Source organism: Pelodiscus sinensis, chromosome 1 (assembly GCF_049634645.1).
Source record: "Pelodiscus sinensis isolate JC-2024 chromosome 1, ASM4963464v1, whole genome shotgun sequence".
Taxonomy (NCBI): Eukaryota; Metazoa; Chordata; order Testudines; family Trionychidae; genus Pelodiscus; species Pelodiscus sinensis.
In genome coordinates, this window is record NC_134711.1 from 181,631,475 (window position 1) to 181,658,228 (window position 26,754).

The following is a 26,754-nucleotide window of genomic DNA, read 5'->3' on the forward strand; positions in this document are numbered from 1 at the left end:
ATCTATCTGTAAATTTTAAGTACTGGTGGTGGAAATATTTTTTGTCCACTTGTATGTGTACAGTGAAATCAATGTTTACTAACATTTAAAAGCTAAATCTTCCAAGCCTAATAGTGAATGCCACCATCTCCCTTGCAATTTTTTTTCTGTTTTTTCTTCCATTCTCTTTTTCAGATTAAAAAAGCTGGATGTTTATGAAGATAAATTTGGAATATTCAAATGAATCAATTAAGAGGGCAAAAAGAGGCCTCTTTGATTTTGGAGCATTGCTTAATGTCAACAGTATGACATAAGGTAAACTTTGAAATAGATGTACAAGATACGGGTTACACTATTTTCATAATAATATATAATTTTGCATCAAAATATCATCTGGTGCTTGAAATCTTAGAATGTGTTTGCCTGTAAAATGAAGCAACAGCTATTACAGCAATGGATCTGACATTCCAGAAATTGGTATCAAAGCTTTTTCTGTTGATATTTGCCCGTGTCCTGATTGAATTTTCTCTTAGTCAGGATAGGCAGAAAGATATTGATAGCATAGTGTGATATGACTAAAAGAGAACTAGCATGATGCCTTAATCCTCTCTTGTCCCACAAGAAACATACATCTCTTTAGATCCAATCTCCAGAAAGCAGATGCTGTACTGGGAGGGTACGTACAGTTCAATTTTGATTACACATCTTCATTGATGATTGGAGGAAACCTGGCATTTTGGCTATCTCTTACATAAGCCAGTTTGTGGTTAGACAGACATATTGATTTTCTCTTCAGACACATTGACTTTCATAAACTAAAATTCTCAAGTCCTTTAATTTATTTATCTCTATTCTCCTTGCACCTTTACTCTTACTGGAATTCACTGTAAAAAAAGTATCTCTCAGAATAAATTCAGGATCACTTTATCTAGCAAAGGGGATCTAGCTGGTTCAATTAATTGTGTAGATTTTTCCTTTCTGTATAAAACAACATATGGAACTAGATCTTCTCTTGGAATAAGTCAGAGTAGTTCTACTGAAGTCAGAGAAGTTATGCTGATTTATGTTCATGTTCTAGCACACAGAAGGTATCTGTATTTAAAGATTAATAATCAAGTCAAGTTTTTTAAAGAAATCATTAAGTTGGAGAAATATATTTGAATAGCTCCATCTCTTTCCTTTCGTTCTTCTTCTATGGCTCCCTCCTATTTTTTCCTTTTATACTTTCTCCATCTCCTCTGATTTATACTATTCTCAAAGTCCCCCTATTGTACACGAATTCCCCATTCAGCAAGGCTGAGAGCACTTTGTATGGTAGCCCAGGTGTGCTTGTGAAACACTATCAAGCGGACCCAAACCTGGGTCTTCTGGAGTTTAGCACATGAGCCTCTACAGCTTGAGCTAAAAGCCAGCTGGTTGCAGCTAAGCCTGTAGCGCGCACTCATTCTCTCTGTGTGTAAGTGATCTAGGTGCCACTATACAGGTCAGTGAACCACACCTCGTAGGTGTCTGGGTTACTTTCACTCCGGAACTTTTGCTGAAGGCACTGCCTCCATTGCCACCCCTTCCCTATATCAGGCAGGGAACTGATGGACTGAACCCTTATCCCATTAAATGTTTAAACATATGGTAGCCTAAGTCCTGTATAATCAGGATCCACTGCACTTAGAGCCAACAAGAGATCTTAGTTATGACCACAGAAGAGAACTTTGATCTTTGCATGTACATGTCCTTGCAAAGAATAACCTTCACTATGGCTTTCAGTTCAAAGCATAGAACATTTTCAGGCTGTCTGTAAGGGTATATCTAGACTACATGGCTCTGTCACCAAAGCCATGTAGATTAGTTTACTAGACATACCCAAATGAAGCGGTGATTTAAATAATCGCTGCTTCATTTAAATTAAAATGGCTGCCACGCTGTGCCTATCAGCTGTTTAGCGGCACAGTTCTGTAGTCTGGACGCTCTGCGGTCGACATCAAAGGCATTTGTCAACCACCCAAGTATGCCTCGTGGGATGAGGTTTACCAGGGAGGTTGACACATGCCTTTGATGTCGACCACAGAGCGTCCAGACTACAGCGCTGTGCCGTCAAACAGCTGATGGGCACAGCGTGGCAGCCATTTTAATTTAAATGAAGCGGCAATTATTTAAATCACCGCTTCATTTGGGTATGTCTAGTAAACTAATCTACATGGCTCTGACGACAGAGCCATGTAGTCTAGACATACCCTAATTGTCTAGTCTACCATGCATTTAGTGGGCACACTATCTAAATGCCACAAATATGATAAAAAGCTGGCACACAGTTCTCCCACACCTTCACAGAAGCTGGCAGTTTAGTCCCACAGATATCTGAGGTTATATATAGTTGGTAAGCCATGGGTTCTCTGCATCCATTGGTGGCAGCAGGAGTTCTGTGCACTGGTAGAAGGTAGTATGGCATCCCAAAAGTTTGCCTATCAGGGTTCCTTTTGTTTGACTTTCATTTTACATTTTAAAGGTATCATGTCAGAATATGTTTAAACCCCAGCTCCATGTCATTCAATAAAATAAAGCCAATTGTGATAAGATAGACAGTTATTATGTTCCCTATTTTATGCCCATTGATTCTTTTTTTATATCTGTCATGAATCTTGCGATTGAAAAAGTTACAGTTTTATGTCAGGCAGAAAAGGATAAGAAGAATTAAAAATGACATTTCAGTGTAGTACATTTAACCTTATGTAATGTATTTCCTTGCTGAATCTCAGGGTAATGCTGAGCCCCACAAGAGGAGTGGGGAAAAAGACATTTGATCTGAGGAAGTGGGTCTGGCCCACGAAAGCTCATCATCTAATAAACATCTTGTTAGTCTTTAAAGTGCTACATAGTCCTGTATTTACTTCAGCTACACCAGACTAACACGGCTACATTTCTATTACTTTCCTAACAAGATATTCTTCCTAGATCATTACAGGCCTGTGCTGCTATTTTCCATGATTGAATTGGTAATGTGAATATAAGTATACAATAGTGTTATTTCTAGAATTTATGGGTGGAGGGAGAAGTCCCATCATTTCCATTTTGTAAAGTCTGTTTGCAGCATCAGTAGCCGAAGTGATTTGAATCTGTCAACATCTGTTCTTATTATAAACCAGTGAATTTATGGTGGTGCTTTTATTCATGCAGCTTGTTAAAAAAAACTTAGCAAGTCCATTATATTTTTAGAAAATCAGCAGCCTGAGAAAGGGGGAGTTATGAGGAGGTTTTCCGCATTAATTTCCTTCAGTTAAAAAATCCAGAATTTTAATGGTTTTAAAAAATTTGGATGAATAATAATAAATTAAGTTTTGTTTTCTTCAGTCAGAATAATACACCGGACAGATCCTCTGCTAGTTTATATCTGCCCATTGTTCCATTTAAATTAACAGAGCTGTGCCGGATTGCACCACTGGGGGATCTGGCCTTTTGTGTTTCTGTAGCCATTATTATCCAAAGATCTCATAGGACTTTACAATGGTTAATTCATTTTCACAACATGCCTTTGATCTGATTAAATATTTCCTCTAATCTATAAATGGAGGATGTGGAGCACAGAAATCTTAAGAGACTTATTTTCAGAGATGGGTGTACACCACTGCAAGTGTTCTGATATGTAAGGAGATGCATACATGGCCACTTTGACAGTATTAGAATAGTTTTGGCATCACGTTTCCTGAGGGACCGTGGTCTATTAGTTAAAGAGAAACATGGAGAATCAGAAGTTCTACTTCTGTATTCAATTACTGAGACTTTATACAAATGACCAAAGATCTCATTTCAAAGGATAGGTCTACACTGCAGGGGGATGGTTGGCTTACGGTATAACTCCAGCTACATAAATAATGCAATTGGAGGCAACGTACCTTAAGCAGAGCTTGGCGCCATCTCCACAGTGGAAGATCAATGGGAGAAACATTCTCCCATTCCCTTACTACTTGCAAGAGGGAGGCATATCAGTGCTGGCAGGGACTGGTAAAAGCCCACTAAATTGAATCCTGGTAGATTGATCAGCAGAGTGTCAGTCCTCTGGTAAGTGGAGGCATGGCCAGAGAATGATTCCTGCAGTTATACATACTGTGAAGTTGTCAAGTCTAGTGCCAGTACACTCTTCCTGGGGATGCATGATAAAGGTCAAAGGGCAAGAGTTAAGTACACGATGTTTCTATTTTCCTTGTTTTTCAAGTGTTCAGATGGTATCTTGCCATTCTCTGGTAATAACAGATATGACCAAATTGTGACAGACTGGTTATGCTCTCTTAAATTACTGATAATGAACATAAGAACATAAGAACTGCATCTTATTTTATCATTGAATTGTTCATAAGTTGGCCAAGTTTGATTTGGTTTTGAATGTCAAAGGATATGTTGTGTTTCAAGTGGCTGCATGTTCTTTATTGGAGCAAACATACTACATATGTAGTCAATGACAAATTTCCATTTGACTTCAGTGGAGCAGAATTGGATTTCTCCAAGTTTGCCCATGCCAAAAATGGCAAAAGTGCTTTTAGATTTGGTGTAGTATGGAGATTCTTTCAGGGATTTCTGCACTTAAAATCTGTCAAAATGTCAAATATAAGTGTCTGTTTTTAGGGAGCTTCATGGCATGCAAAATGGAGAGTCATCTTTTTACATTTTGGCTCTTTTTAATATCCTGGAGTGCTGAACAAAAATAAACAGTTGTGATTATGAGTACTTTATAGTTTTTCAACTTAAAATATGTTGGATATTTTAAAAATGAAATTTTGTTGCTCGTTATTTTACAAAAAGGCCTACCTCAGCTGAGGTACCGCAATGTAAAAATGTAGTAGCTTTTCATGGACATTTTTCATTAGAATTTTTTCTGTGCTCTTCTAAGTATGTGTTAAATCTATAATGAACAGATATTATTTAAAACACATACAGTATTTCAACATAAATGTCATCAGCCATCATGGATTCAATGATTACAATAAAAGCATTACTCTTGTTGTAAAATAGCTACCTTAAAACCACAAAAGCAAGGAATTTTTCATTAGCAAAAACAAGGGGCCAGATTCATCCCATGTCTACCTCCAATGATGTCCCTGAATAGGTGCTGCTGGATTTGGCCAGTACATAACTAAGGCCCAATTTGAATCATGGGTCAATTGTTAAATAATTGTGGCTGAGTTGCTGATCAGACCTGGAAAATCATAGAAAAGTAATAATGGGCCTTTTCTTATTAGTGGTAATTTGGAAAAGCTGACAGTGGGAGCCTCATTGTGCATGGGTTTGACTGTGGGGGTGGGGGGAAGGGGAACTAGTAGCTGCCGCAGGCTGACAGCAGGAGCCCAGGGCTGACAATGTGTGGGGGAGGAGGGGTAACACAAAGGCATATAACAGGGAAGGCTGGAGTTTCCATTGTCAGACCCGTGCATGACAGGGCTCCCACTGTCAAAATTGCAGTGGAAGCCTATTATTATGGGAATTGTCTTTTCTTCAATATCATGATTAAGGTGGGCATTAATAACAGAATTTGGTGTGTCTAGTCATTAGGGGTTATTATTATGATCTTCTGGTACTATCCAAAAGTCTTCTTCAACTTTGTGGCATCCCTAATGCCTCTTTGGCTATGAAATGGATTGAAATTCTCTGTAAAAACATTAGTCCAAAAATCTTCCTCTAGAGAATGCCACTACTCTGACTAAAGGAAGAGGCTCTGCAAATGTGTAGTGTCAGGAGAACTGCACATCAAATCAGTCTTCCACCTAAAAAAAACCTCCAACTTTTACAACCACAGTTAAAAACTAGAGGAGAGAAATAGCTCCTCACATTTCTCAACGAAACCCCTAAAAATAAAAATCTCAATGTCATTGTAAATGAAAAAAATATTTACCTGATTATATTCTTACCCTTTGTCTGGATCACATGTTTGTAACCATGGCAGGGGTGACAGAAGTGATGATGACACAATATCAGTGTTTTCATGGGTTGTTTTAAATAGTGGCTATATTTTGCTCTTTTTGAGTGTGAAACACAGAAACCTGAGCCAGATTGGCATCAGTGGGATCATTGACAACAATGGGAAAAAGGGTTGACACAAAATCTGGCTTCCCAAAAATAAGGTATGCATGTTTTATAGTTCATAAGAAGAACTTTAGTGGCAGTATAGAAAAATACAATCATGCAGAATAAAGGCTCAACTGATGGATTTCTGCAGTTAGTCTAAGATGATTTCCAGAAAAGAATAGGATGAAACCCAGGAGCCCTATGATCCTTAGTTATTGACTTTTAGCACTAAATTAGGCATATAAATGACTTCAAATTGGTGGTTGTTATATTAAATATTTTAAAATATAAAGAACAGTTTTATTTTCCTCCGCTCCCCCACATTTATCTCGCCAAGAAAGGCATCTCAGTTAAATAAGAAAAACTGGATTCATTTCTGCCTATTTAAAAAATTCTATGAAACACCTTGCTCGCTACCAAAGAAGTAATCTTCTTTAATTAAGTCATACAAGGAACATTCCCATTGAAAGAACAGAACTACAGGGTATATTGCATGCAGTGGTTCAGTGATCTTATTATTAACAAATTCATGTTACCTTTCTCATCTTATTTCATGTTAATTTCAACCCTTTAAAAGGCTCTTGCAATGTGAGTGACTGCAGGCATAGAAAGAGAATCTGATGGAGCTGTATGAAGGGTTTTTATTAGTATGGGGTAGGCACTTGTGAGTGAGTCATGCAGACCATCCCAAGGAGATACTAGTGAAGCCTGAATGCCATACCATTCCAACATGTATTCTGTATATACCACATGTGACCACAAAGTACTTTAGAGATGTTGTTTTTGAGCAATCTAAACAACTGTATCATTTCTAGGTACTTTTGTTACAATGGGCTGAATTTTCAAAAGAGCTCAACTCCCTGGGTAGGCCCCCAATTAAGTGGCCAGATTTTCAAAAAGCCAGATTCAAATTCACATCACAAGTATTCAGACAAACATTTTCAAAGAGTTGCACTCATCTCACCTGGTTGCTTGCTATATCTCTGTTCCCTTCCCTACATGTTCACTCAGCACAGCTTGAATTTCAAATGGTGAATTCTGAATACTTGGATTAATAATGACTCCTAGCTAAAAGCCTGAGGGCTTGCTTCTCCTATTGCTTTCAGCAGTTTTACACAGGTGAAATGCCATTAGCTTCAGTGGAATTTTTCCTGATTTACACCAGAGTAAGTGAAAAAAGAATCAGGCCTTCAGTGTCCAGACTTTATGGAAGTGGAATGCAGAGAAGTGGAACAAGTGAAATTCACTATTCCAAAGTCCCAGGTATCTCTTAAGTTTGAATAGCAGCCACTGCCCCTCTGGCAAGATGCATGGACCCGTGCAATTATAGTTCCCTGTTCCTGTCTATGGCCTGTCCCCCAGCTATCTGCACTGTGACCTCCAATGCTGGCTTATGTAAGCATAGTGCCACAGCATGAAGGAGGATGTGGACATCTGTGCACAACTACTCATCTGGCTGACTCCTTCCACTGCTCCTGGGTGGCATTTTAGTGGGGAAGGCTACTTCCAAGGTTATATTCTCTGAAATCCATGTCTGGTACAAGGCTCTGTTAAGGAAATAGCCCTGCATACTTTATGCTCATAACTTGTCATAAAAAGTAGAAGTCCATGGAATATAGTGATTAAGGAAGAACTAGGATTAATAACAGTTATACCTCGTTCTCATGTACCACTTTACACCAATGCATCTCAAAGCATAAGTGCTGTCCATGTGGGGATTCTGGGACTAAAGCACCCATGGAAAAAAATAGTCACAGCTCTAGGAACCATGCAAATCTAGAAGATTCTTAGTTATTGGGGTTTTTTAAATAAATTTATAACCCTCATGTTGGGAAAGAAAACTGAAAAGATGACCTGACCACCTGTATAACTGATGCAATGATGCCTGGCTGACTCTGGAGCAATTGCTCTGAGAGGTGTGAAATGCCCCATGTTTCTCAGTAATCAGGATACTAAATCCAGGATACATTGCTTTTCAGGACCCACAAACACCTCCCCAGAAAACGACTCCATGTGTGGCAGTAGAAGAATGCAGAGGGCTCAGCCCACCAGTCTGAGAAGATTCTGCCTCCAGCAACCAGGGTGTCTGAATAGGGAGAGAGGGGGTGGGTCTTAAAGCCATTCCTCTTCCTTGGGGATAGAGAGGAGACTGCTGCTGCTCCCCATGTTTCTCAGAAGGTAGGGGAGCTCCACTGCCACTGGTGGTGAAAAGGGGCCACTTCTATTTGAGAGAGAACTGTGGGCAGGGGAGGGGATATCCTGCTGCCTGACCATGTGGATATGGATTGAATATGTAGCCACAGGGGAGATGTTTCATGGCATGCCTTGGATCCAAATTGTCCTAAATCTGGTCCCGTCTAAAATGTATCCACATAAAGTATAATTTCAAACAAACAATAGGTATAGCAATCCCTAATCTTTTTGCAGATATTTCATAAACTGGGGGGAAAGGCTGAATTCATTCCCTTAGATAAAGGCAGCACAGCTATTTGCAGTGAATGGCACATTCTGACCTGTAGGACAGGCAATGGGAACAAATGCACTGAGGTACTTGCTGTGAGGATGCTTTGAAAAGAACAAGCCTGAACATCATGCTTACAGGAGCCTGAGAGAGTCAAGAGTGGAGGGAATGGACTTCAGGCACAGGTGAAGGAATAGTATTTCCCTCTTAGAAAGGGCTAAAAAAGGCTCCTGAGGCCATCAATAGACACACAGCTGCAAGTGTGCTAGGCAAGTGTGCTAGGCTTGGCTCCAATTATGGTCTTGCATTAGTGAGATCAATGCATCAGAATTTTCTTTTATGGAATTTGTATCTTAGTCACACCTTTTTTAGAACTGTTTTTTAAAACATGGCATGGAGTATTTAAATCAAATTTCAGCCAGTAGTTAATGAGAGTGTGAAATAATCTCCAGTGTATATTTGTGTGTGTATATATGTATGTACATATGTATGTCTAGTATATTTATACATATTACATACATAAATATATATAATACATATGTACGTACAGATCTATACTTGCATATAGAAGCAGCGTAATTTAAGAATAATGCAGTGTATACAGGAGAAGATCTGTGCTGATGTTCTTTCATTGCAGTTCTTTTTGCATATAGATGCTACTGAACATCATACATTCATTCTGTGTTTGGCACTCCCACTGATGACAGTGCATATATCAATGGCAGCTACTCATGGACCTACATGAGTAATCTGCCACCTTAAATTAGAAGAAGTGTTTGGGGAGCAAAGGATGCAATGAGCCCCTATGGTGCAGGATAGATTATCCATTTCAAAGTGAAAAATGTGCATTCTTTAGAAACTAGTATTCAAAAATATAATCTTTATCCAATTCAGTGGAGCAGCTTTGTAATTTGCAGCACCAGATAAAGCTTGAAGATGTAATACGAAATAGCTGGAGCAGTTCTTCCCTCTGTATTAAAATGCACCTAGAGCAACAGAGCCTGAACTTCCCTTAACATATGGGAGTAGCAGATAAGTAAACAATTTGGACCTGAAATGGAAATTTTAAAGATAGCTATGGTTGGAAGGGCATCAGCTCACATTTCATGTCAGCTGCATTGCCCTGCTGAGGTGCTTTTAGGTTGTTTGGCACAGGAAAAAGGAAGCAGCTCTGGAAGAATGAAAAGCTTTTGTGCCCCATTTGTTGGAGCAGAGATAGTGAGAAGAAAGACATCATTTTAAAGGGAAGTTTTGAGAAGTAGGCTTGCCTGGGGGATTGAGTCAGGTGCCAGTGAGCAGAGGTTGGTTAAGTTGAACCACTCCATGTTCAGAGTAGAAGAGAGAGTGGCAGCAGAGGAGGCAAGCATGGGATCTGCAATTGAGTCTGTGTTATTTAGGGGGTGCAACTCGCATTAAATTCTATTAGGATGTAGGTACCGAACTCCCTTTGCCTTTTAGGAAAATCTCAGCCCAAGTCGTTAGTCACATGAGTACTAAGAGCATATTTCACGCTTCTGCTCAAAGCCAGCATCATATGGGACACTCTATCAGAGGTGGAGGGTTGGGGCAGAGTTAACAACCAGCATTTCCAACTCACAAACAGTCAGAGAACTGCAACTCAGCCCTTGTCAGTTGCTACTCCATCCTGTTTCAAATCTTCCAGAATACTCATAAAGCTAATGCTCCCTTCCTAAAACTCACCCCCTTGTGGTTAGTATGGAATACGCACCAACCTCTTCTTTGCAGCATGCTGCTTATGTTACCACTCCTGTCCCATAGGGTATGTCTAGACTACGTGCCTCTGCCGACAGAGGCATGTAAATTAGACTACCCAACATAGTCAATGAAGCGGGGATTTAAATATCCCCCACTTCATTAAAATAAAAATGGCCGCCGCACTGTGCCAGCTTAGTTGATCGTCAGCACAGCACGGCAGTCAAGATGCGGCTCGGTCGACAGGTAACGCCTTTGTCAACTGCTCTCTTATGCTTCGTGAAACATGCTTTGTCGGCAAAGGCATGTAGTCTAGACATACCCTTAGGTTTTAACAGCTGTAGAGAGCATTCTGTGGGCCCTCTGCACCACAGTTAAATTTTATCTTGAGAGAAGTAGGCATTGAAGTATTTCCGAATTGAGGATAAAGTTAAAGCAAAACAAAAAAACTCTCCTACTTTTCCTTCTATTGGTTCTTGGCCATTAGCAGCCAAACTCCTTGCAAGTTGTACAAGAAAAAAATAATGCAAATGTTAATGGCTTCATTCAAAAAAAAAAGTTCACACTGGCTGATCTTGTATGATGTACAAGAGTTTTGCACTAGCAAAGGTAGGGCTGACTGTAAGTAGGGATGCCCAACATTTCGCATTCCAAGATCCTGTATTCAATGCCTCATAACTTTGTCAAACTTTAACCATTGGGCTGAAATTTTCCCTGCTGCAAGTTTGCCTTATGCAGATTTTTTTTTTTTTTTTTTTTGTGAAAGATTGAGCTGAAATAGTTCAGCCATTACTAAGAATAAAGCTCGGTCCATGTTCACACACAAAAAATCTTTCAACTGTTTTGTTGAGGACATCTACATCCTGTGGGGCAGGGGTTTGTACTTGGGCAGGGTGGTGGCCTTTGCATCAGGGATACCCTTTTGTGGTCTCTTTGAATATCTGTTCAAGTTCTTTCATGATTAGTGTTTCCTGTAAGAAGAGATTGAAATGCTGCCCAGCTAATTTTGCCCACGGCTGGCAGCATATGTTTCTACTAGTGGTGCACTTCCACGCATGCCTTGGTGCACAAGACAATTTATTCTGCTCATGGATGGAAAAAGTTGTTCATGATTCCATTCGCACTGAGCATGGTCCAGGGAGGTGAGCAGGACATCCCCTGTAACTGCTACTCCTGGTTGCTGTGGCACCATGCACTAGCATTGAGAGCTGGGAGACTATTTCTCCGGTGCTCTCAGTGCTCCCCCATCCAGTGCCCAGGCAATGTGATAGAGGAAGCAGTTTGACTTAAATACAGAAAGAAGAAGAACTGGACGGAGGGTAGAGACTGGAATAAGAAGCTGGCAGAGTGGATAGATAAGACCGGGCAAATACATCAGTGATGAGGAACTGGGGTGGGAAGCCAGTAGTGTGGAAGGGACAGGACTAAGCCAAGGATAAGTTGGAGGGGATAGGGAAGAAGAAGGGATCAATCTGTGGGAAAGAGGCAGAAGGGTCTGTGACCACTAGACACTTCTCTCCAGAATCTGGAATGGAACCCAAGATTCAAGTCTCATCATTCCTCTGCTGTCAGCAAATATCAATGAAATCCACTGGCAAAATGTATCTCCTATCCCCCAGGTTAGTTCACATAGAGGATGACAACCTACTATTGATAACAGCTAGGGTGACCAGATGTCCTACATGCTCTGCTTGTCCCTACATGTTGCATTGAGAAGACCAAGTACTAGGAGACTCAGGCAGCCATGGAGGGTGGAGAGCATTGGGTAGGGAGTATTGAATCAGGTCGGTCAGTCACCCCCATCCCTGTGTGAGAGGGGTGAATGGGAGTGTGTGTGTGTTTGCGTGTGTGTGTGACCTCTCCCTGGGCAACTCTTCAAAACAAGAAGGCAAATAAAAAGACTCCAACTAGGCAGTATTCTTCTTAACAGGGGCTCTGTGAACTTGATGTTAATTTCAACATTTGTACTACATGGTTCTGATGGTTTGCCATTGAACTCACTTGAATATGAGTAATTTTACCGCTGTCTTGTATTCAGCATAGGAAAATATGATCACCCAAGTACAGCTCCAGGGACGAAGGTATATGCAGTGGACCTAATGGTTCCAACCTTGCCGACGATCCATTTAGGCATCAGCATGGTGTTCCATGATGGGATTTGTGGGGAGTTTCAGTTTTCTTTTTTAAAAACCTAGGAAATTGCCTATAAAATCCACTACATTAAAATAATGTTAAGTTTGCAAAATCAAGTACTCAAAAGTTAAGAAGGGCCAGAGTGAAGTTGCATCTGAAACCTTAATTCATCCCCCTTGTGGATATGCACTATAATACGTTATTTAGTTACATGATCCTGTACCATTTTTCCCCATAGGTCCATTTTTTCCCTCATCAAGCACAGACTTTTAATGTAAATTTTCAGTGTAATATAAAGTGTAGGTGTGTGCATGGGGGCCACTTCATATAAAAATGAAAAATGTGGTGTTTATAGAATTGTATAAACAAAATAAGCCTGTTCAGCATGATCACTGATTTTTAAACACTATGCACACTATACGATTAGCAAGAGGTAACAGTATAGTTGTGATTTTGTCATTTAATGTTCCTTTTGTGTCACATATTAGATAGTCACTTGTACCTGAGTTCTCATCACCTATCTAGGATTATTTTGGTTTCTGGTTTTTTTTTTTTTATAATTTCTTATGCTTATCTAAAGTCTTCCAAACTGAAGGCTAGACTTCAGCAGCAAAAAAGACAAATTACAATATACAATATAATTATATATCTCTTTTCCTCCTCCAAATTACAGAGAACAGTTTCTCGGTAGCTTATTGCCATAAACTATTTTTAAAGAAAGTGCTAACTTGCCATACATGTAAGTAGTCTAAATTTGTTCATGTGTTTTCACTCACAGGTCAACCTGACCATGGCTGTCAATTCAGAGAGAAGTGCAATAGTCTTGGGAAGAAAGTTGACCTATTTTTTAAATAAGTTCCTTTTTGACATAAACAGCAAGTAGAGTTATACCTTAGTTACCAAGTTGCTGCAGCATCCTTGCCTCCTCCCCAAAGCCTGTGACTGTAAAATTTTTTGGCACGTTGTACTCAAATGAAGAATGTCTTGAGATGTATCTCTTGATCACTCCAAAGAAATAGATTAATTTGCACTTCCATGAATGTAAAGTGGCTACTTCATGTAAATAAATTTCCATGTTCTCAAATCTGAGATTTCCATTCATAACTTTTATAGAAATGACTGATTTGGCTTGAAGCCATCAAGACTTTTTCGTATAGTGGAGGGTGGATGAGAATAAAAAAAATTACTTTTGCTTCCTTTTTTAAAAAACTTCATCTTAACAGTTTGTTAGCTCACCAAGCTCCCTAGGATTATGGGGGGATCCTCTACTGCAGGGGTGACCAACCCACAGCTCGCAAGCTGCATGCGGCTCTTCAAAGAAAACATTGCGGCTTCCGCACCCGCGGCTTTAGGCTCTGAAAGGGGCAGCATGTTTCTGTCTGAAAGAAACAGAGCCAGAGTTGCAGCATCCCGTGCAGACTTCAAAATGACCACTTTCAAGGGGCAACAGCCTGCTCTGTTCTTAAAAGGGCGGCGGCCGGGGCTTTTTTTTTTTTTCTCAACAACTTTTTTCTCTCGTCTCTTTACACTGTACGCACTACTATTTTGGCTCTTCGTCTGTAATGGGTTGGCCACCCCTGCTCTACTGCCACTGTCAGCTTTTCTGGTCCTTTTGTGCTGTTACTTTGGGGGTTGAAGACTGTTAGTAATTTCAGTCTTGCTGATTGGCAGGGCAGCCAGTGGGTGCTGAGCACCCACTATTTTTTTCCATGGGTGCTTTAATCCCAGAATCCCCACATGGACAGCACTTATGCTTTGAGAAGCATTGGTGTAAAGTGGTACATGAGAACGAGGTATAACTGTTATTAATCCTAGTTCTTCCTTAATCACTATATTCCATGGACTTCTACTTTTTATGACAAGTTATGAGCATAAAGTATGCAGGGCTATTTCCTTAACAGAGCCTTGTACCAGACATGGATTTCAGAGAATATAACCTTGGAAGTAGATAGCATGACTTATGCTGTTCACTGTCTGTTTCTCCTATACAATATTCAGGCCATTAGCAGTGACACCACGTAACACTGTAGTTTATGTTTTGTTAATATTTTCATTATAGATTCTGAGTGACAATTTTGAATAAAAATCCAAACTTGTCTCTCCGGTGACAAATTACCCTTGTCCATCCTATGGCATTTAATGTGTCACTTTGCAGTCACTAAGATCTTATTAGCACCTTCTCCTAACCGACGTTATTGGAAACTTTCACTGGTGTGAAGTCATTATAACTGCACAAGTTGTAGACTGTCAAAGAATTTGGGCTGATTTCTCTGTCTAGAAAAATGCCTGTATCCTTGATCATGAGGGTCAAAACTCAGACATAAGGAGATATTTAAACATGAATGAAGTGAGGAGAAATCAGATGCAGTTGAACCAATGTAAATGCCCCAAATCACTGCTAAATAACCTTGCAGTGCAGAAGCAAGCAGAAATAGGGCCCAGTGTAGTTAAACTAATGTCAAGTGGGCGAGGGGGTATGGAGGGTGTTATGGGAGAAAAACAAATTGAAATACTGGACAAAAAATTGTTTTTGATTTATAAAACTAAACAGCTTTTCATTATTTCTTGCATCTTAAAATAATGAGAAAATTGAGAGTTTTTTCCACATTAACATCATTACCACTTTTGATCAACTTTGATAATTAGATTACACTATATTTTAGGACTGGAAGCACAGACCAATAGAAATGGCAAGAGGAATTTAGTTAGATCCTGATTCCTCAACTAGGAATTTGGCTGAGAAGCAGGAGTTAATAATGCAGCCCTTACCAAGAATACCGTGGGATTTTTAATGCTAGCAAGTGGGTCAGGACATCAGTTTTATATCCGATCAAGGCACTACTTCTAACAGCCAAGAGTCCCCTTTCCTCAACCTCATGGAATACTGGCTCAATATTGATTCAGAGAGAAGAGAATAAAACTGTTTCTGTCTCACTATTTTGTTGTTGTTATCTCGCTTAGCTCTAAAAAGGGGGCTTAGCTATAAACAAATAAAATATTTCCAGGTTAGTCCACAGCCTAGATTGGTGCCTCCTGCTGTTCACATGGCCAAAATATTTACAATTGAAAGGCATCTACTATGTATGTGTAGCGTATGCCTCTTGTAATAGATTGTAGTGTGTATATGCTTTTCATAATGTGTTTTATATGGAAGGCTGACAATCAAATTGATTTTAAAGGCTTTAACAGTACACTATTTCAGTCAATTGACACTGATTTGAATGGGAGCTGGAGCAGAGCCCCTAACATGAATAGTAGTATTTGTATAAGAACAGTTCCCTGAGCATGATGGATGTGTGGAGTTTTGCTGTCACTTAGTTTTACTGGAATTGTGAGTTTCATACACATACACATACACATACACCATTAGAACTAGGGCCAAACTCTGTTAGGGTATGTCTACACAGCAACATTATTTCAAAATAACTAGCATTATTTCGAAATAATGTAGTCCATGTCTACACAGTAGGCAGTTATTTTGAAATAATGTTGAAATATTGTCAAGCTGGAGGACTTCTTACTCCAACTCCTGTAACCCGCATTGTACAAGGAGTAAGGGAAGTTGGAGGCAGAGTGCTCTATTTCGAAATAAGTATTGTGTTGAGGCTCCCAATTTCAAAATAAGCTAATTTCTATTTTGAAATTGAGCTACATCAATTGCATAGCTTATTTCAAGTTAAGCCCTGCTGTCTAGATGCACCCTTACAGTGTTTTTTGATCTGTTCCAATTCAAATCTCTCCCTAGTCAGGATCTAACTGGGACTTCCATCCCATTTACAAATGTAGGAAGGACAGGTTGGTCACAACTTACATATTCAAAACCCATGCATTGCGATATATACACAGCTGCTCCCCTTGAAGTAAATAAAAGTTGCCTGTACCTATCTGACAGCAAAATTTGGACACAATTACACTGTTAAGAGAATGTTTAATACTTATTGTTTTGATTTATGGGGTAATTTTAATCCAAAGGAACATAAAACATGAAATTTGTAGTAATAATCTTAAAATCCTGATGTAACATTAAGGTTCTCACTCTGTTATTAATTCATTGGCCTGTACTGCAGTGGCACAGAAGTGATTCAGGTTTTCTCACAGTTTTGACACACTAATTTAATACCTAGGTGCAAGAGCTGCCTAAAAGACACTGTAGGGAGCAATCCTGCATTGGCAGGTAAGAAGTCGAGATATCCTAATAGTGCTTTTCACTCTGTGGCGCCTGTGAGTCTGATCGCAATTGTGTATGATTGGAACAGTGTGATTTTAACTCTGAATAGTGACTTGGTCCAATAAAAATATATAGTTTTAAAAATACATTTTTGAATTTAAAGTTTTATGGACTTCCACATGGAGAGTGGGAATAGCAACATTCCTATTTTAAACCTCTCCCAAAATCATAAACTCATTATTGTATTTTAAAGCTTAAAGTCAACAGAAAACTAGGACAAACTGGGCTTGCGGGTCACAGATCCAAAGCTCTGGAGTAAAACTAATCAGTTCTGGGATAGGATTTTTTTTCTTTTCTTTTTTTTTTTACTGCAGTACAATCTATGGTCCAGTCAGTCAAATCAAGCCTTTCTGAGAAAAGAAGATTAGAGGCAGTTGTTTAAAATACTTGAAGGGGGGGAGAAGATTTAAGCTTTATTGCTGACCAGGATATACAAAATATTTTGTAATGAAAAAACAGTAGTGGGGCTGTATTCACTGAGTGAATAGAAAATGTTAATTGAAGACTGAGCTGTATGGAGCAGTTTATAGTTAACGGCAAGGACTGATAATGAGGCAAATGTCCTCTACGTATATCAAATTAAGAGCTGTAAGTTTGTTATGAGATATATGCAGAAAGTAGAAAAATGACTTCATTAAAAGGGTGTAAATAGGGTGGTAAGTATAAAGGGCACATTCAGAGAAACCTGCCTTTTATTCATATTGGTTACTTCTTATGCAATGACCTCACCACTATGTATTCCAGATAACTGGCAAGAATTAAGGGTGCAAATCTTTCAGTCACAAGTCAATATAATTATGTTGTTTATACAAAACATGTAGGGTGAAATCCTGATCCCCGTAGCAAAACTCCCATTGATTTCAGTGAGGCTGTGTGTTTAATCTGTCTCTTGTCTAAAGCTCTGTAGATGGATGTTGATGCAATACAGTGATGCTGATCTACATCAGTGAAGGCTCAGGCACAAAGTTTTTAAATATTCCCCTGCAGTATCTGCAATGTTGGTAAATCCATAAGCCAGTTTAAAATCCACCTGACTTTAATGGGGCTCCATGCTAGTGCATGGGTCATAGAATAACAGAATACTAGAACTGGAAGGGACTTCAAGAGGTCATTGAGTCCAGTCCCCTGCCCTCATGCAGGACCAAGCACTGTCTAGACCATCCCTGACAGGTGTCCATCTATCCTGCTCTTAAATATCTCCAGTGATGGAGATTCCACAACCCGTATAGGCAACTTATTCCAGTGTTTAACTACCCTGACAGACAGGAAGTTTTTTCCTAATATTAAACCTTCCTTGCTGCAATTTAAGTCCATTGCTTCTTGTCCTATCCTCAGAGGCCAAGGAGAACAATTTTTCTCCTTCTTCCTTATAACATTCTGCATGGAGTTTGTTAGCAGGGTCAGAGCCTATATATGTTTTAAATCATCACACAGTTTAGAACACAATCACAATAGAAATGTGGCCAGAAGTGAAAAAGATGTGGATAATTATTTTTCACGGTTGATAATATCCCTTTGTGGTATTTTCATATTGTTTACCTGCATCCTCCTTGAATGTTGGAAAAAATATTGACATAAGGCTAAATGAAATGAACAGAAGAAGGTCTCTAGATAAAATTATTCTTAGGTGCAGTATTTGTCTGACTGACAGTATCTTCATGTCCTATCTTCTACAAACTTTTTATTTCTCTCCATACTTTCTACACTTCTGGAGAAGTTCTAGTTTGGGTGTAATTTAGGCAAATTCATTTGTAGCCTTTTGTAATTTAATTGCCATGTTCTAGTCTCAGCACTTTACCTTTGTTGTTTTCCACTGACTTTTTTGACAACTGCTCCAGTACAAGAGCAACTTATCATCCATCTTATGATGTTAATTGGGTCCTAAGTGGTTGACTGCCTGTTGCACAATCTGACAAGCTGAGAAATGCCTAAATGCCACAGTGCTCCAGAGCATTTGAGAACTATCCTGTGTCTTTATAGCTAATTTATTTTATGCTGCAGCACACGTTTGAAGCGTAAGCGTCGTCTTATTACAACAAAGACACAGATTGCCATTTTTCTGCAAAGTGAATTTGCTCTTTTTATATTTTCTTCAAATGTCAAGCTGCTGTTTACACATTTTCAGCCATAATGAAATTCTAGCAAGTGCATGCACTTAGTTATTCAGCATACTTATTGAGTTATCAAAGTCAAAAGTAGCAGTCATCACACAAATATAGTTAGTGTGCTTAGTGATCACTGTTGCTCAACTCATCAATGAATTCCAGAAATAAAGTAATTTGAACTAACAAAGGTAAAATGAAGGCAAAAATAAATGAAGGGCTTCATTTTTACCAGGTACTAGTCAATGTGTGGGTGGCAGATTACTGGAATTATGAAAGATTTCCCCATGTTTCATATATTAAATACTTAGGCTCAGCCCTTAGCTGGTTTAATCAGAATAGATCCATTGACTTCAATAGAGTGATGCTGATTTACATCAGTGAAGGCTCTGGTGCAGGATGTTCAAATATTCCCCTCAACATCTGCAATATTGTAAGATTCTCCTAAAACAAAAGAACCAGAAAATGAAATAATCTGGAACTCAAAGTAAAACTGGCTGGTCTGTTTTCATTGCCAAATGTAAGTAAAGAACAAAAAGTGAACAGTCAATGAGCTTTAACATATTTTGGTTTTAGTTACTGAGGGCCAAATCATGGAAACCTTTTCTTATTTCAAGTGTTTTCACTATAGTCAGCACATGCATTAACCTTAGTGGTCACCATTGTCTTTATTTTTGTGAGTAAAGGTTTGCAGGACTGAGTTCTTGAGATGTTATATTTCCTTAATGGTTTCTCATTTATCTTTTAAAAGTAGTATAAACTAACAGTATCCTTTCAAAGCTTCTAGGCCAAATGCTTAACTGACTTATATGTTGTGGAACTCCACTGATTTCTGTGGGGGTGTAGTTGTCACATAATTCAGTTCTGTGTTTTCAAGCAGTAATTCTTAATAAATGATTTGTTACAGAGTTTGCTGTTAAGTGTGGTGAATAATGGTAAGGATAAATCCTGAACTACTGAGTATCTGGATTCTGATGACCAAAAAGCAGCTGATGTCTGATTTGTGTATACAATACAGTCCAATGCATTTATACTACTTTGTCAAGTTTCATAATTTTATTACTAAAGTCCACGTCAAAACAGATATATAGTAGTAGATATTATTTAATATTTATGTTGTAGAAATGCCCAAAAATATGATAGGAACTTTGTAAATGCACAGGAAAACACTGTCCCTACTGAATAATATTAATGTTATATTCATCTCATTGACATTACATGCAAGGCTTTAATCTAGTAATTTACAAATTTACAATATTGCATGTTTGCAATATTAATGTCTTGTCAAGTTACCGTTATGCCTTCCATGGGTACAGTAATATCGCATTAGAAAGACCTTATATCTGTGATATTAAGAAAGAAAAAAACATCCTGAAGGAGGATGTTTTCAAATCTATATTGAATATTTCAACTTCTTATTTAAGATGTATGTTGTAAATTAGGTTGATTCATGTGTGTGTGAGAGAAAATCTCTCTCTCTCTCTCTCTCTCTCTCTCAAACACACACTCTCTCTCTCACACTTACTTAAATAGAATAGGAGAGAACCTCCTTTTCTTACTCCTTGAATCTCAATGAGTGTTTTGCCCAGTTAGGCAACAAGTTAGTATGGGATTTTACTATATGTTTCCAAAATTCTGATTCCACTGTGATAGTCCATACAAAAAGTTCCATGAAAATTGAACAAAAAATGCAATTTACCTGTTTCAGCCCCTAAAATTTTCCCTATGAAACCTAAAATATTAGTCATTTACTTCTTAAGAAATACTAAGTTTAGAGATTAATGCCATGTTTCAGCCAAGTTACAGTTTTAAAATATTTATTGAAATTTTAACATGCTTCCTTTTTAAGGAACTTCATTGGTATATTAATATATGAAATTTCTTTGCCAATTTTAAATGAGAAAATGGGTTACATTAATACATTTTGTAATTTGTCATGTGATAGCTCAGCATGCCATTAGAGGGTATTCTTATAACTTGGATTTATGAATGGTATAAGTTAAGTATTGCTATGAAATAGTAAAGCTGTGAGTCCACTCATAATGAACAAATAATTCTGTTTCAGTCTTGTATTTCACTGTTTTGAGAGCTATTGTGACACAGTTTAGTGCATGGGTTTTAAAAAATATATATTTCTTACTTTTGTCATTTGAGCTTTATACTGGGCATGCTCATTTATTTTATGCCAATAGCTTAGGATAGACTGAATGAGGTATAAAGGTTGACTGAGGTGCAAAAAGTAGACATTCTTTGCTTCTAAACCAGAAGTACTGGGTTAATGAAGTTTAACGATACATTATAGAATATAGGTCAGTGTATGAGTGGCTATAGATGTTATTGCTTGGAATTTTGATGTCTGAACTTGCACAAAAGAAAACACTTTTAAAAATGTACCTGAATGGGAATAGCCCAGTCGGGCAGTAGAATCTGAATGTCATATTGTCTGAAACTGAGTGAAGCACTGTGTTTCAAAATCTCTCATTTATGGAGAGATTCATAAAATCATAGAATCCTAGCCCCCTGCCCAAAGTAGGACCAACCCAACTAAACCATCCCAGGGCTTTGTCAAGCTGAGACTTAAAAACCTCTAGGGATGGGAGATGGAGATTCCACCACCTCCCTAGGTAACCCATTCCAGTACTTCACCACCCTCCTAGTGAAATAATTTTTCCTAATATCCAACCTAGACCTCCCCCCTTATTTGTGTGCTATTGATTTTGTTTTATTGCTTGCATTGAAATCCCTTACTTGTCTTCTCTTGTTCAAAGTGTTAAGCAACATTTTCAAAGTAATAATTACCTAGAGAATGAGAAGTATCTAGAATTTTAAATATCACATGTTCCTCCATGAGCTTCTTTCTCTAGTAATTAGATGTAAGCAGTAAAGTACACTAATTTGTTATATAAACCAACAAAATCAAATAATCCAAAGCAGTCTATCAGTGAAAAATGCAATTAAGCCACCAATGTATTCATTCAGATACAAAGTACTGCACTGTGTTATACCAGTGTATTCCTTTCCTTCATTAACTAGAACTTGAATAAGAAAGCATGATGGCTTAATAGCAGGTTTTTCACTGTTAAAAAGTATTTTGTTATCTAAAAATGTGATTGAGGCGTTATCCACATCATTCCATTTGTCACCTGTAAAAGTGATACATTCTACAGAGAAACCTGTTATAGCGTAGGGATAGGAAGAATTAACATGTTTATGCCATTTTTATACACAGACTAACCAATCAAATTGTACATTTTTATAAAATTCAATATCTGCATTTAAAAACAGTATAGGAACAGTTTTTCTCCTGCAGTGTACATTTGTATGTATACATAGTGCTTTGATTCAAGCTTACTAGGTGTATAGTGGAAAAACTTAAACAATGAACAGTCTCGCAGCACCTTTAAGACTAAGTAAACATGTAGATGGTATCATGAGCTTTCGTGGGCACAACCCACTGTTGTTTCATTTATACTGTAGTAGCATTCAAAGGGACCAGTCCCATCGTTCTAGCTATTATACAAATGCATAGAAAATATTGTCTCTACTCCAAAGAGTTTACAGTCCAGGGCTTGATCTTACAAGGAGCTGAACAATCTGGCCCTGATCCATCAAAGCACTTCAGCATATGCTTAACTTTAAGCTTGTGAGCAGTCCTATTTGTTTCAATTGTTATTCACTTTAAGGTAAGGAAATTAAGTATGCCAAATTAATGTACTTCCAAAGCACAGTGATGCTGTTTATTATATTAATGTAACACGTTGAACTGTTTTTCTCTCTTTATGTAGGCCAGTTTCTCATTGAAGACTGCAGCGCCATGCTTTGAATTTTCCATCACATGTAAGCGTGCCAATTATTATTTCTTCTACATTCTACACGGGTATTTCCTTCACATACTATAGCTTGTTTTGATATTATTACACAGCTTCACTGCATTACAAAATTTCACAAAATAATTGTGAATATATTGAATACAAAGAGTTACACTCTTTGGACATGATGCTCAGCTTCTGTTTGCCTTGCAATCACTGCTCAGAGTTTTGCCAGATTGGACCCCTTAGGACAAGTATTTTGCCACTTTTATTTTATTTAAGTTTATGAAAGTTATATGCTTAAAGTGAAAAGGAGTTCAAATAGTCCCCTTAACTTAAATGAAACAATTTATGTGCATAATATGAAGCAAGTTAAGTGTTTGCAGGATCAAACCCTCAGACAGCTGACTAAAGGCAGAAATATTCCTTTGTGTATGTTTATATCTCTTGTTCCACACACATTTCCCCACTCTTCATGCTAGACATATATCAAGTAGAAGGGAGAGAGTGCAAGGAAGTGGAGGTGGGAGATACTGCCTTTATTTTTTCTGACAGTTTCTTCCAGTCCTTAACTCTTTTGATACTTTGTATTCACTGTTTGACTTGAGTGACACAAGAAACCCACTGTAGGAAGAGTAGCTGTCTGTGAACTAAGCCTTGTTTCCATGGCACAGAGTTTTCTGTTTAAAAATAAATTCCTGCTTTCTGGGGCTACATGTATGTACAGTGCTTGTGGTGTATTCATGCCAAGTAAAGGTTACATGGGGGCAGAGGAAGATAGGGATTTCTCTCTTCCCCATCCCCTTTATGCCCTATAACATTTGCATTCTGCATGTTTTAGCTTTCTGCTCTTTGATTCGGAACAAGAAAATCTCATTACTTTTTGGCATGCATTTTAAGGTCACTGAATCATTTTTGTTGTTGTCTCGTTGCCATTGTAATGAATGACTAGACTTAAAAACCATCATATTTGATTGTTTTTATGTTCATATTAAATCCTCTGCCATTGTGCATTTTAGACACCCAGATGTCTGTCAGTTCTACATGAGAGTTTAGGAGGTTTTGTCATCTTGTCTGAGTAGCTAGAAGTCTCTCTTGCTGTCAGAAGGAGGAGGGGGCAACTTCTAGCCTACAGGGTCTCATCTTAGCCACTTTGGTTTAAGTCTTTTAGGACTTCAGTTAATTCTATAGTACTTGAATACCTGTCTTCCAAGTGATTTATAAATGGAAGTGCCAGTTCAGAGGTTAACAGACCACATTGTGTAGGAAAGCTACCCTGCCTATTAAAGCCTCTGACCCGGAGCTAAATTTGAAAGCAAACTTGACAGACTTTGAGACTTTCTGAGTGGAACTTCAGCAATGAAACTCACCTCAACCTCTCACCCTCCGGTACCCTGGGTTCTCGCTGGACCATCTCACTGGCCTTAGAGAGCTCCTGGTATAACAGAAGCTATGACAGAGAGGAGGGAGAGGGTGCTGCTCCAAGGCAAAGGACAGGACTGAATGAAAAGCACTGTGGAGCACTCCATAGAAATCTACCAACGAGTCAGTACCCCAGCCACAGTGTGTGCACTGCAGCCAGCCTGCAGCTCCGAGCTGTGTGTGCCGGGTCACCTAAGCATGACGCTTGCTAAGTAGTTCAAGAGACAGCATGGTAATCAGAAACCCTTTCATTTAGTGTGTGTGAAACAAAGCTGAGTTATGATTTTTTTTAAAGTAGTGTATGTGTATAATAAATTGTACCCATAATATTTGAAGGGGATTAAGGCCATATAGTCATTTGAATGTACTGTAAAATCTGTATGTACAATCTGAATGTGTGTTAACATCTATACAATTTATAAATCCCATGCACATTTCTCACCAGTCTCACCCCCCGAGGTAAAAGCAGAAGAGAAACACTGGGCCCTTCCCCCCTCCCCTCACCAGCACACTTGGCACTTACCGATCCTTAACACTTGCTGGAAAGTCTGAGGGATGCCTATTAAAATGTAGAGAAGGAGAAATAAGAGTCCCCTGCTGCTATCCATAGCAGAGAGCCTGGGCTCACAGCAAAGGGTGCTCTCCATCGTCTTCAATCCTTTTTAATTCATGCTGAGCCTCTGCCAGTTCCTTGCATTCACAAGCTGCTCAGAGTTAGGCTATATTTCCTCCTCATTCTGTTGGTGTTTTTTGCTCATTGTGCAGAGTATTAGAAGTGTACGTTTCCCATGAAGTATTTACACATGAATAGCTGTTGTTGCTCTTTTGGGTCCCGTTGTACTCCACTCTCTCTTTCTCTTAGCCCATCACTCCCCCTCCATCAGTTAGTCGCATGTTGCAAAAGGGTCTTCCCTGAGATCATGGATCGATGCTTCTGTTCTGTGCTGAGCTCCAGGGGGTGGAAAGTTGCCGCTCGAAATGGCTGGAGCGCCTTGCTCATTCGTCCTAGAGTTAAGTATGAAAGTAGAGAAGAAAAGAAAAAGAAAGGGCGGGGGAGGGAGTCATTGCAGGGTTCCAGCACTAGCCTGATCTCCAGCAGATTAACTGGGATCTCAGCCACCTCTCTCCCTCACGCTCACACGCACTGAACTACTTTATGCTGCTGCTCTAGAGCTGATTGAATCTTTGCTTGCATCCTGATGATACAAGCACATCAAATCTCTGTATTGGCTGGCACGGATGCTGTGCCTGGGTATGATTAAAGCAGCCCTGTCAACTTGAAATGGGTCAATTTGACCAAACTGAAATAAAATCTCTTTTCTGGTGTCCGCCTTCCCCTGAGTTTTCCCTTGCAAAATATGCTGGTTGTGGGGAGGGGGAGTCGGACCAGCTTGTCTTGCTCTGTTTTATATGTATTTCCTTCCCCCTTTTATTGTCTGAGAGACCCACACACTCAGCATGTGAGTGGGTGTGACACAGCAGGGGTCTTTCAGAGAATGAGACTTCACTTCCCCTTTCTAGGCATACATTTCTGGGAGCAACTGAAGCTAAGTTCCAAACCCTGCTATCTCATGTGAAGCTCCACAGAGAAGCCTTTTAGGGTGGAGCTGATGGGCTCCTCTCTCCATCTCCCAGTCCCCACTTCTGGCTGCTTTTCTTTCATCTTGAATGGCTGTCTACTGCCATTTCTACACAGAAGCTAGAGGAAGTGGGAGGCCCCTACTCCCCCCTTCTTGGCACCTGATCTCATACCAGTTTGGCAGATGATCAAGGGGGAAAGCCCTTTTCCTGCATTCCAAGCTCATCTACCTCCACCAAGAAAGATAGACAATGGTTTATGGAAAATAGATTTTGTCAAACCAGATTGAGGTTTTTTTTTATGAAATCATAAGTTTGGGATATAGAGATCATAGTGTTTATGTAATAGACTTCTACAAGGCATTTGATATGGTACTAAACACCATTTTGATTAAGAAACTAGAATGATACAAATTAAACATGATGCATTTATTACATTAAAACCAGGTATTTGATAGGTCTCAAAATTTAATTGGGGAATCATTGAGTGGGTGCATTTCTGGTAAGGTCCTGCAGAGATCCATTGTTGGCCCTACCCTATTTCAGATTTTTATCGAGGCACTGGAAAAAAAATGTTACTGATGAAGTTTTCAGATGGTAGAAGTGATGAATAACGAAGAGGACAGGTCATGGGTACTTAAATTATCTGGATTGCTTGGTAAGATAGATAGAAGCAAATAATGTGTTTCAATATGGTCATGTATAAAGTTATGCATCTAAGATCAAACAATGCAGTAACTCTGAAAAAAAGACTTGGGGTCATGATATATAATCAGCTGAACATGAACTCCCTGAGCTAATGTGATCCTTGGATGTGTATTGAGTGGAAACATAGAGATTATATTACTTATGTATTTGGCCCTGGTGCATCCATTACTGGAATACAGTGTCTGCGTCTGGTGTCTACAATTCAAGAAGAATATTGATAAATAAGAGAAGGTTGTGAGAAGAGCCAAAAGAATTGTTAAAGGCCTTGTAGTGAAAGACTCAAGTAGTCCAGAGTATTCAGTTTATCAAAGAGAAAGTTAAAGGGTAACTTGATCAGTCTATAAGTACCTAGCAAAAATTCATTAATGGGCTCTTCAATCTAGCAGATAAAGTTATAATGAGATTGGAGGGCCAGAAGCTGAATTTAGACAAATTCAGACTACAAATAAGCTACAGTTTGAACCTTCCAAATCTGGAACTCTCTGGTCCAGCGACATCCATGGTCCAGCCAGGGCCAAAGATATTGCTGGACCAAAGAGCCCCAGAGCAGCACAGGGGCTGGGAAACCCT

The 26,754-nt window shown here is 38.9% G+C and overlaps 1 protein-coding gene and 1 long non-coding RNA gene across 6 annotated transcripts in view; one reads left to right on the forward strand and one right to left on the reverse strand.

Moving 5' to 3' along the window:
* Window positions 1–24,792, reverse strand: part of GRIK1 (glutamate ionotropic receptor kainate type subunit 1) — a 206,390-nt gene extending 181,598 nt beyond the window's left edge. For all 3 annotated transcript variants that reach the window (XR_012897930.1, XM_014575046.3, XM_075910575.1), the window contains exon 1: window positions 24,422–24,792. Coding sequence is in view for 2 of the 3 variants with exons in the window: in XM_014575046.3 (XP_014430532.2) it covers window positions 24,422–24,545 (124 nt within the window). In the remaining variant the exon portion in view is untranslated. The remainder of the gene's footprint in view (window positions 1–24,421) is intronic.
* On the forward strand, window positions 5,818–26,134 carry LOC112546276 (uncharacterized). Of its 3 annotated transcripts, none has more exons than XR_012897940.1 (4): window positions 5,818–6,086; window positions 8,010–8,208; window positions 22,453–22,504; window positions 26,023–26,134. It is a non-coding gene; the product is annotated as an uncharacterized LOC112546276 (long non-coding RNA). The 3 variants fall into 3 exon arrangements; XR_012897938.1 differs by lacking the exon at window positions 26,023–26,134 and adding an exon at window positions 24,761–24,891 and having other exon boundaries at window positions 5,968–6,086; XR_003089926.2 differs by lacking the exons at window positions 22,453–22,504; window positions 26,023–26,134 and adding an exon at window positions 13,116–13,251.
* The last annotated feature ends 620 nt before the right edge of the window (window positions 26,135–26,754 follow it).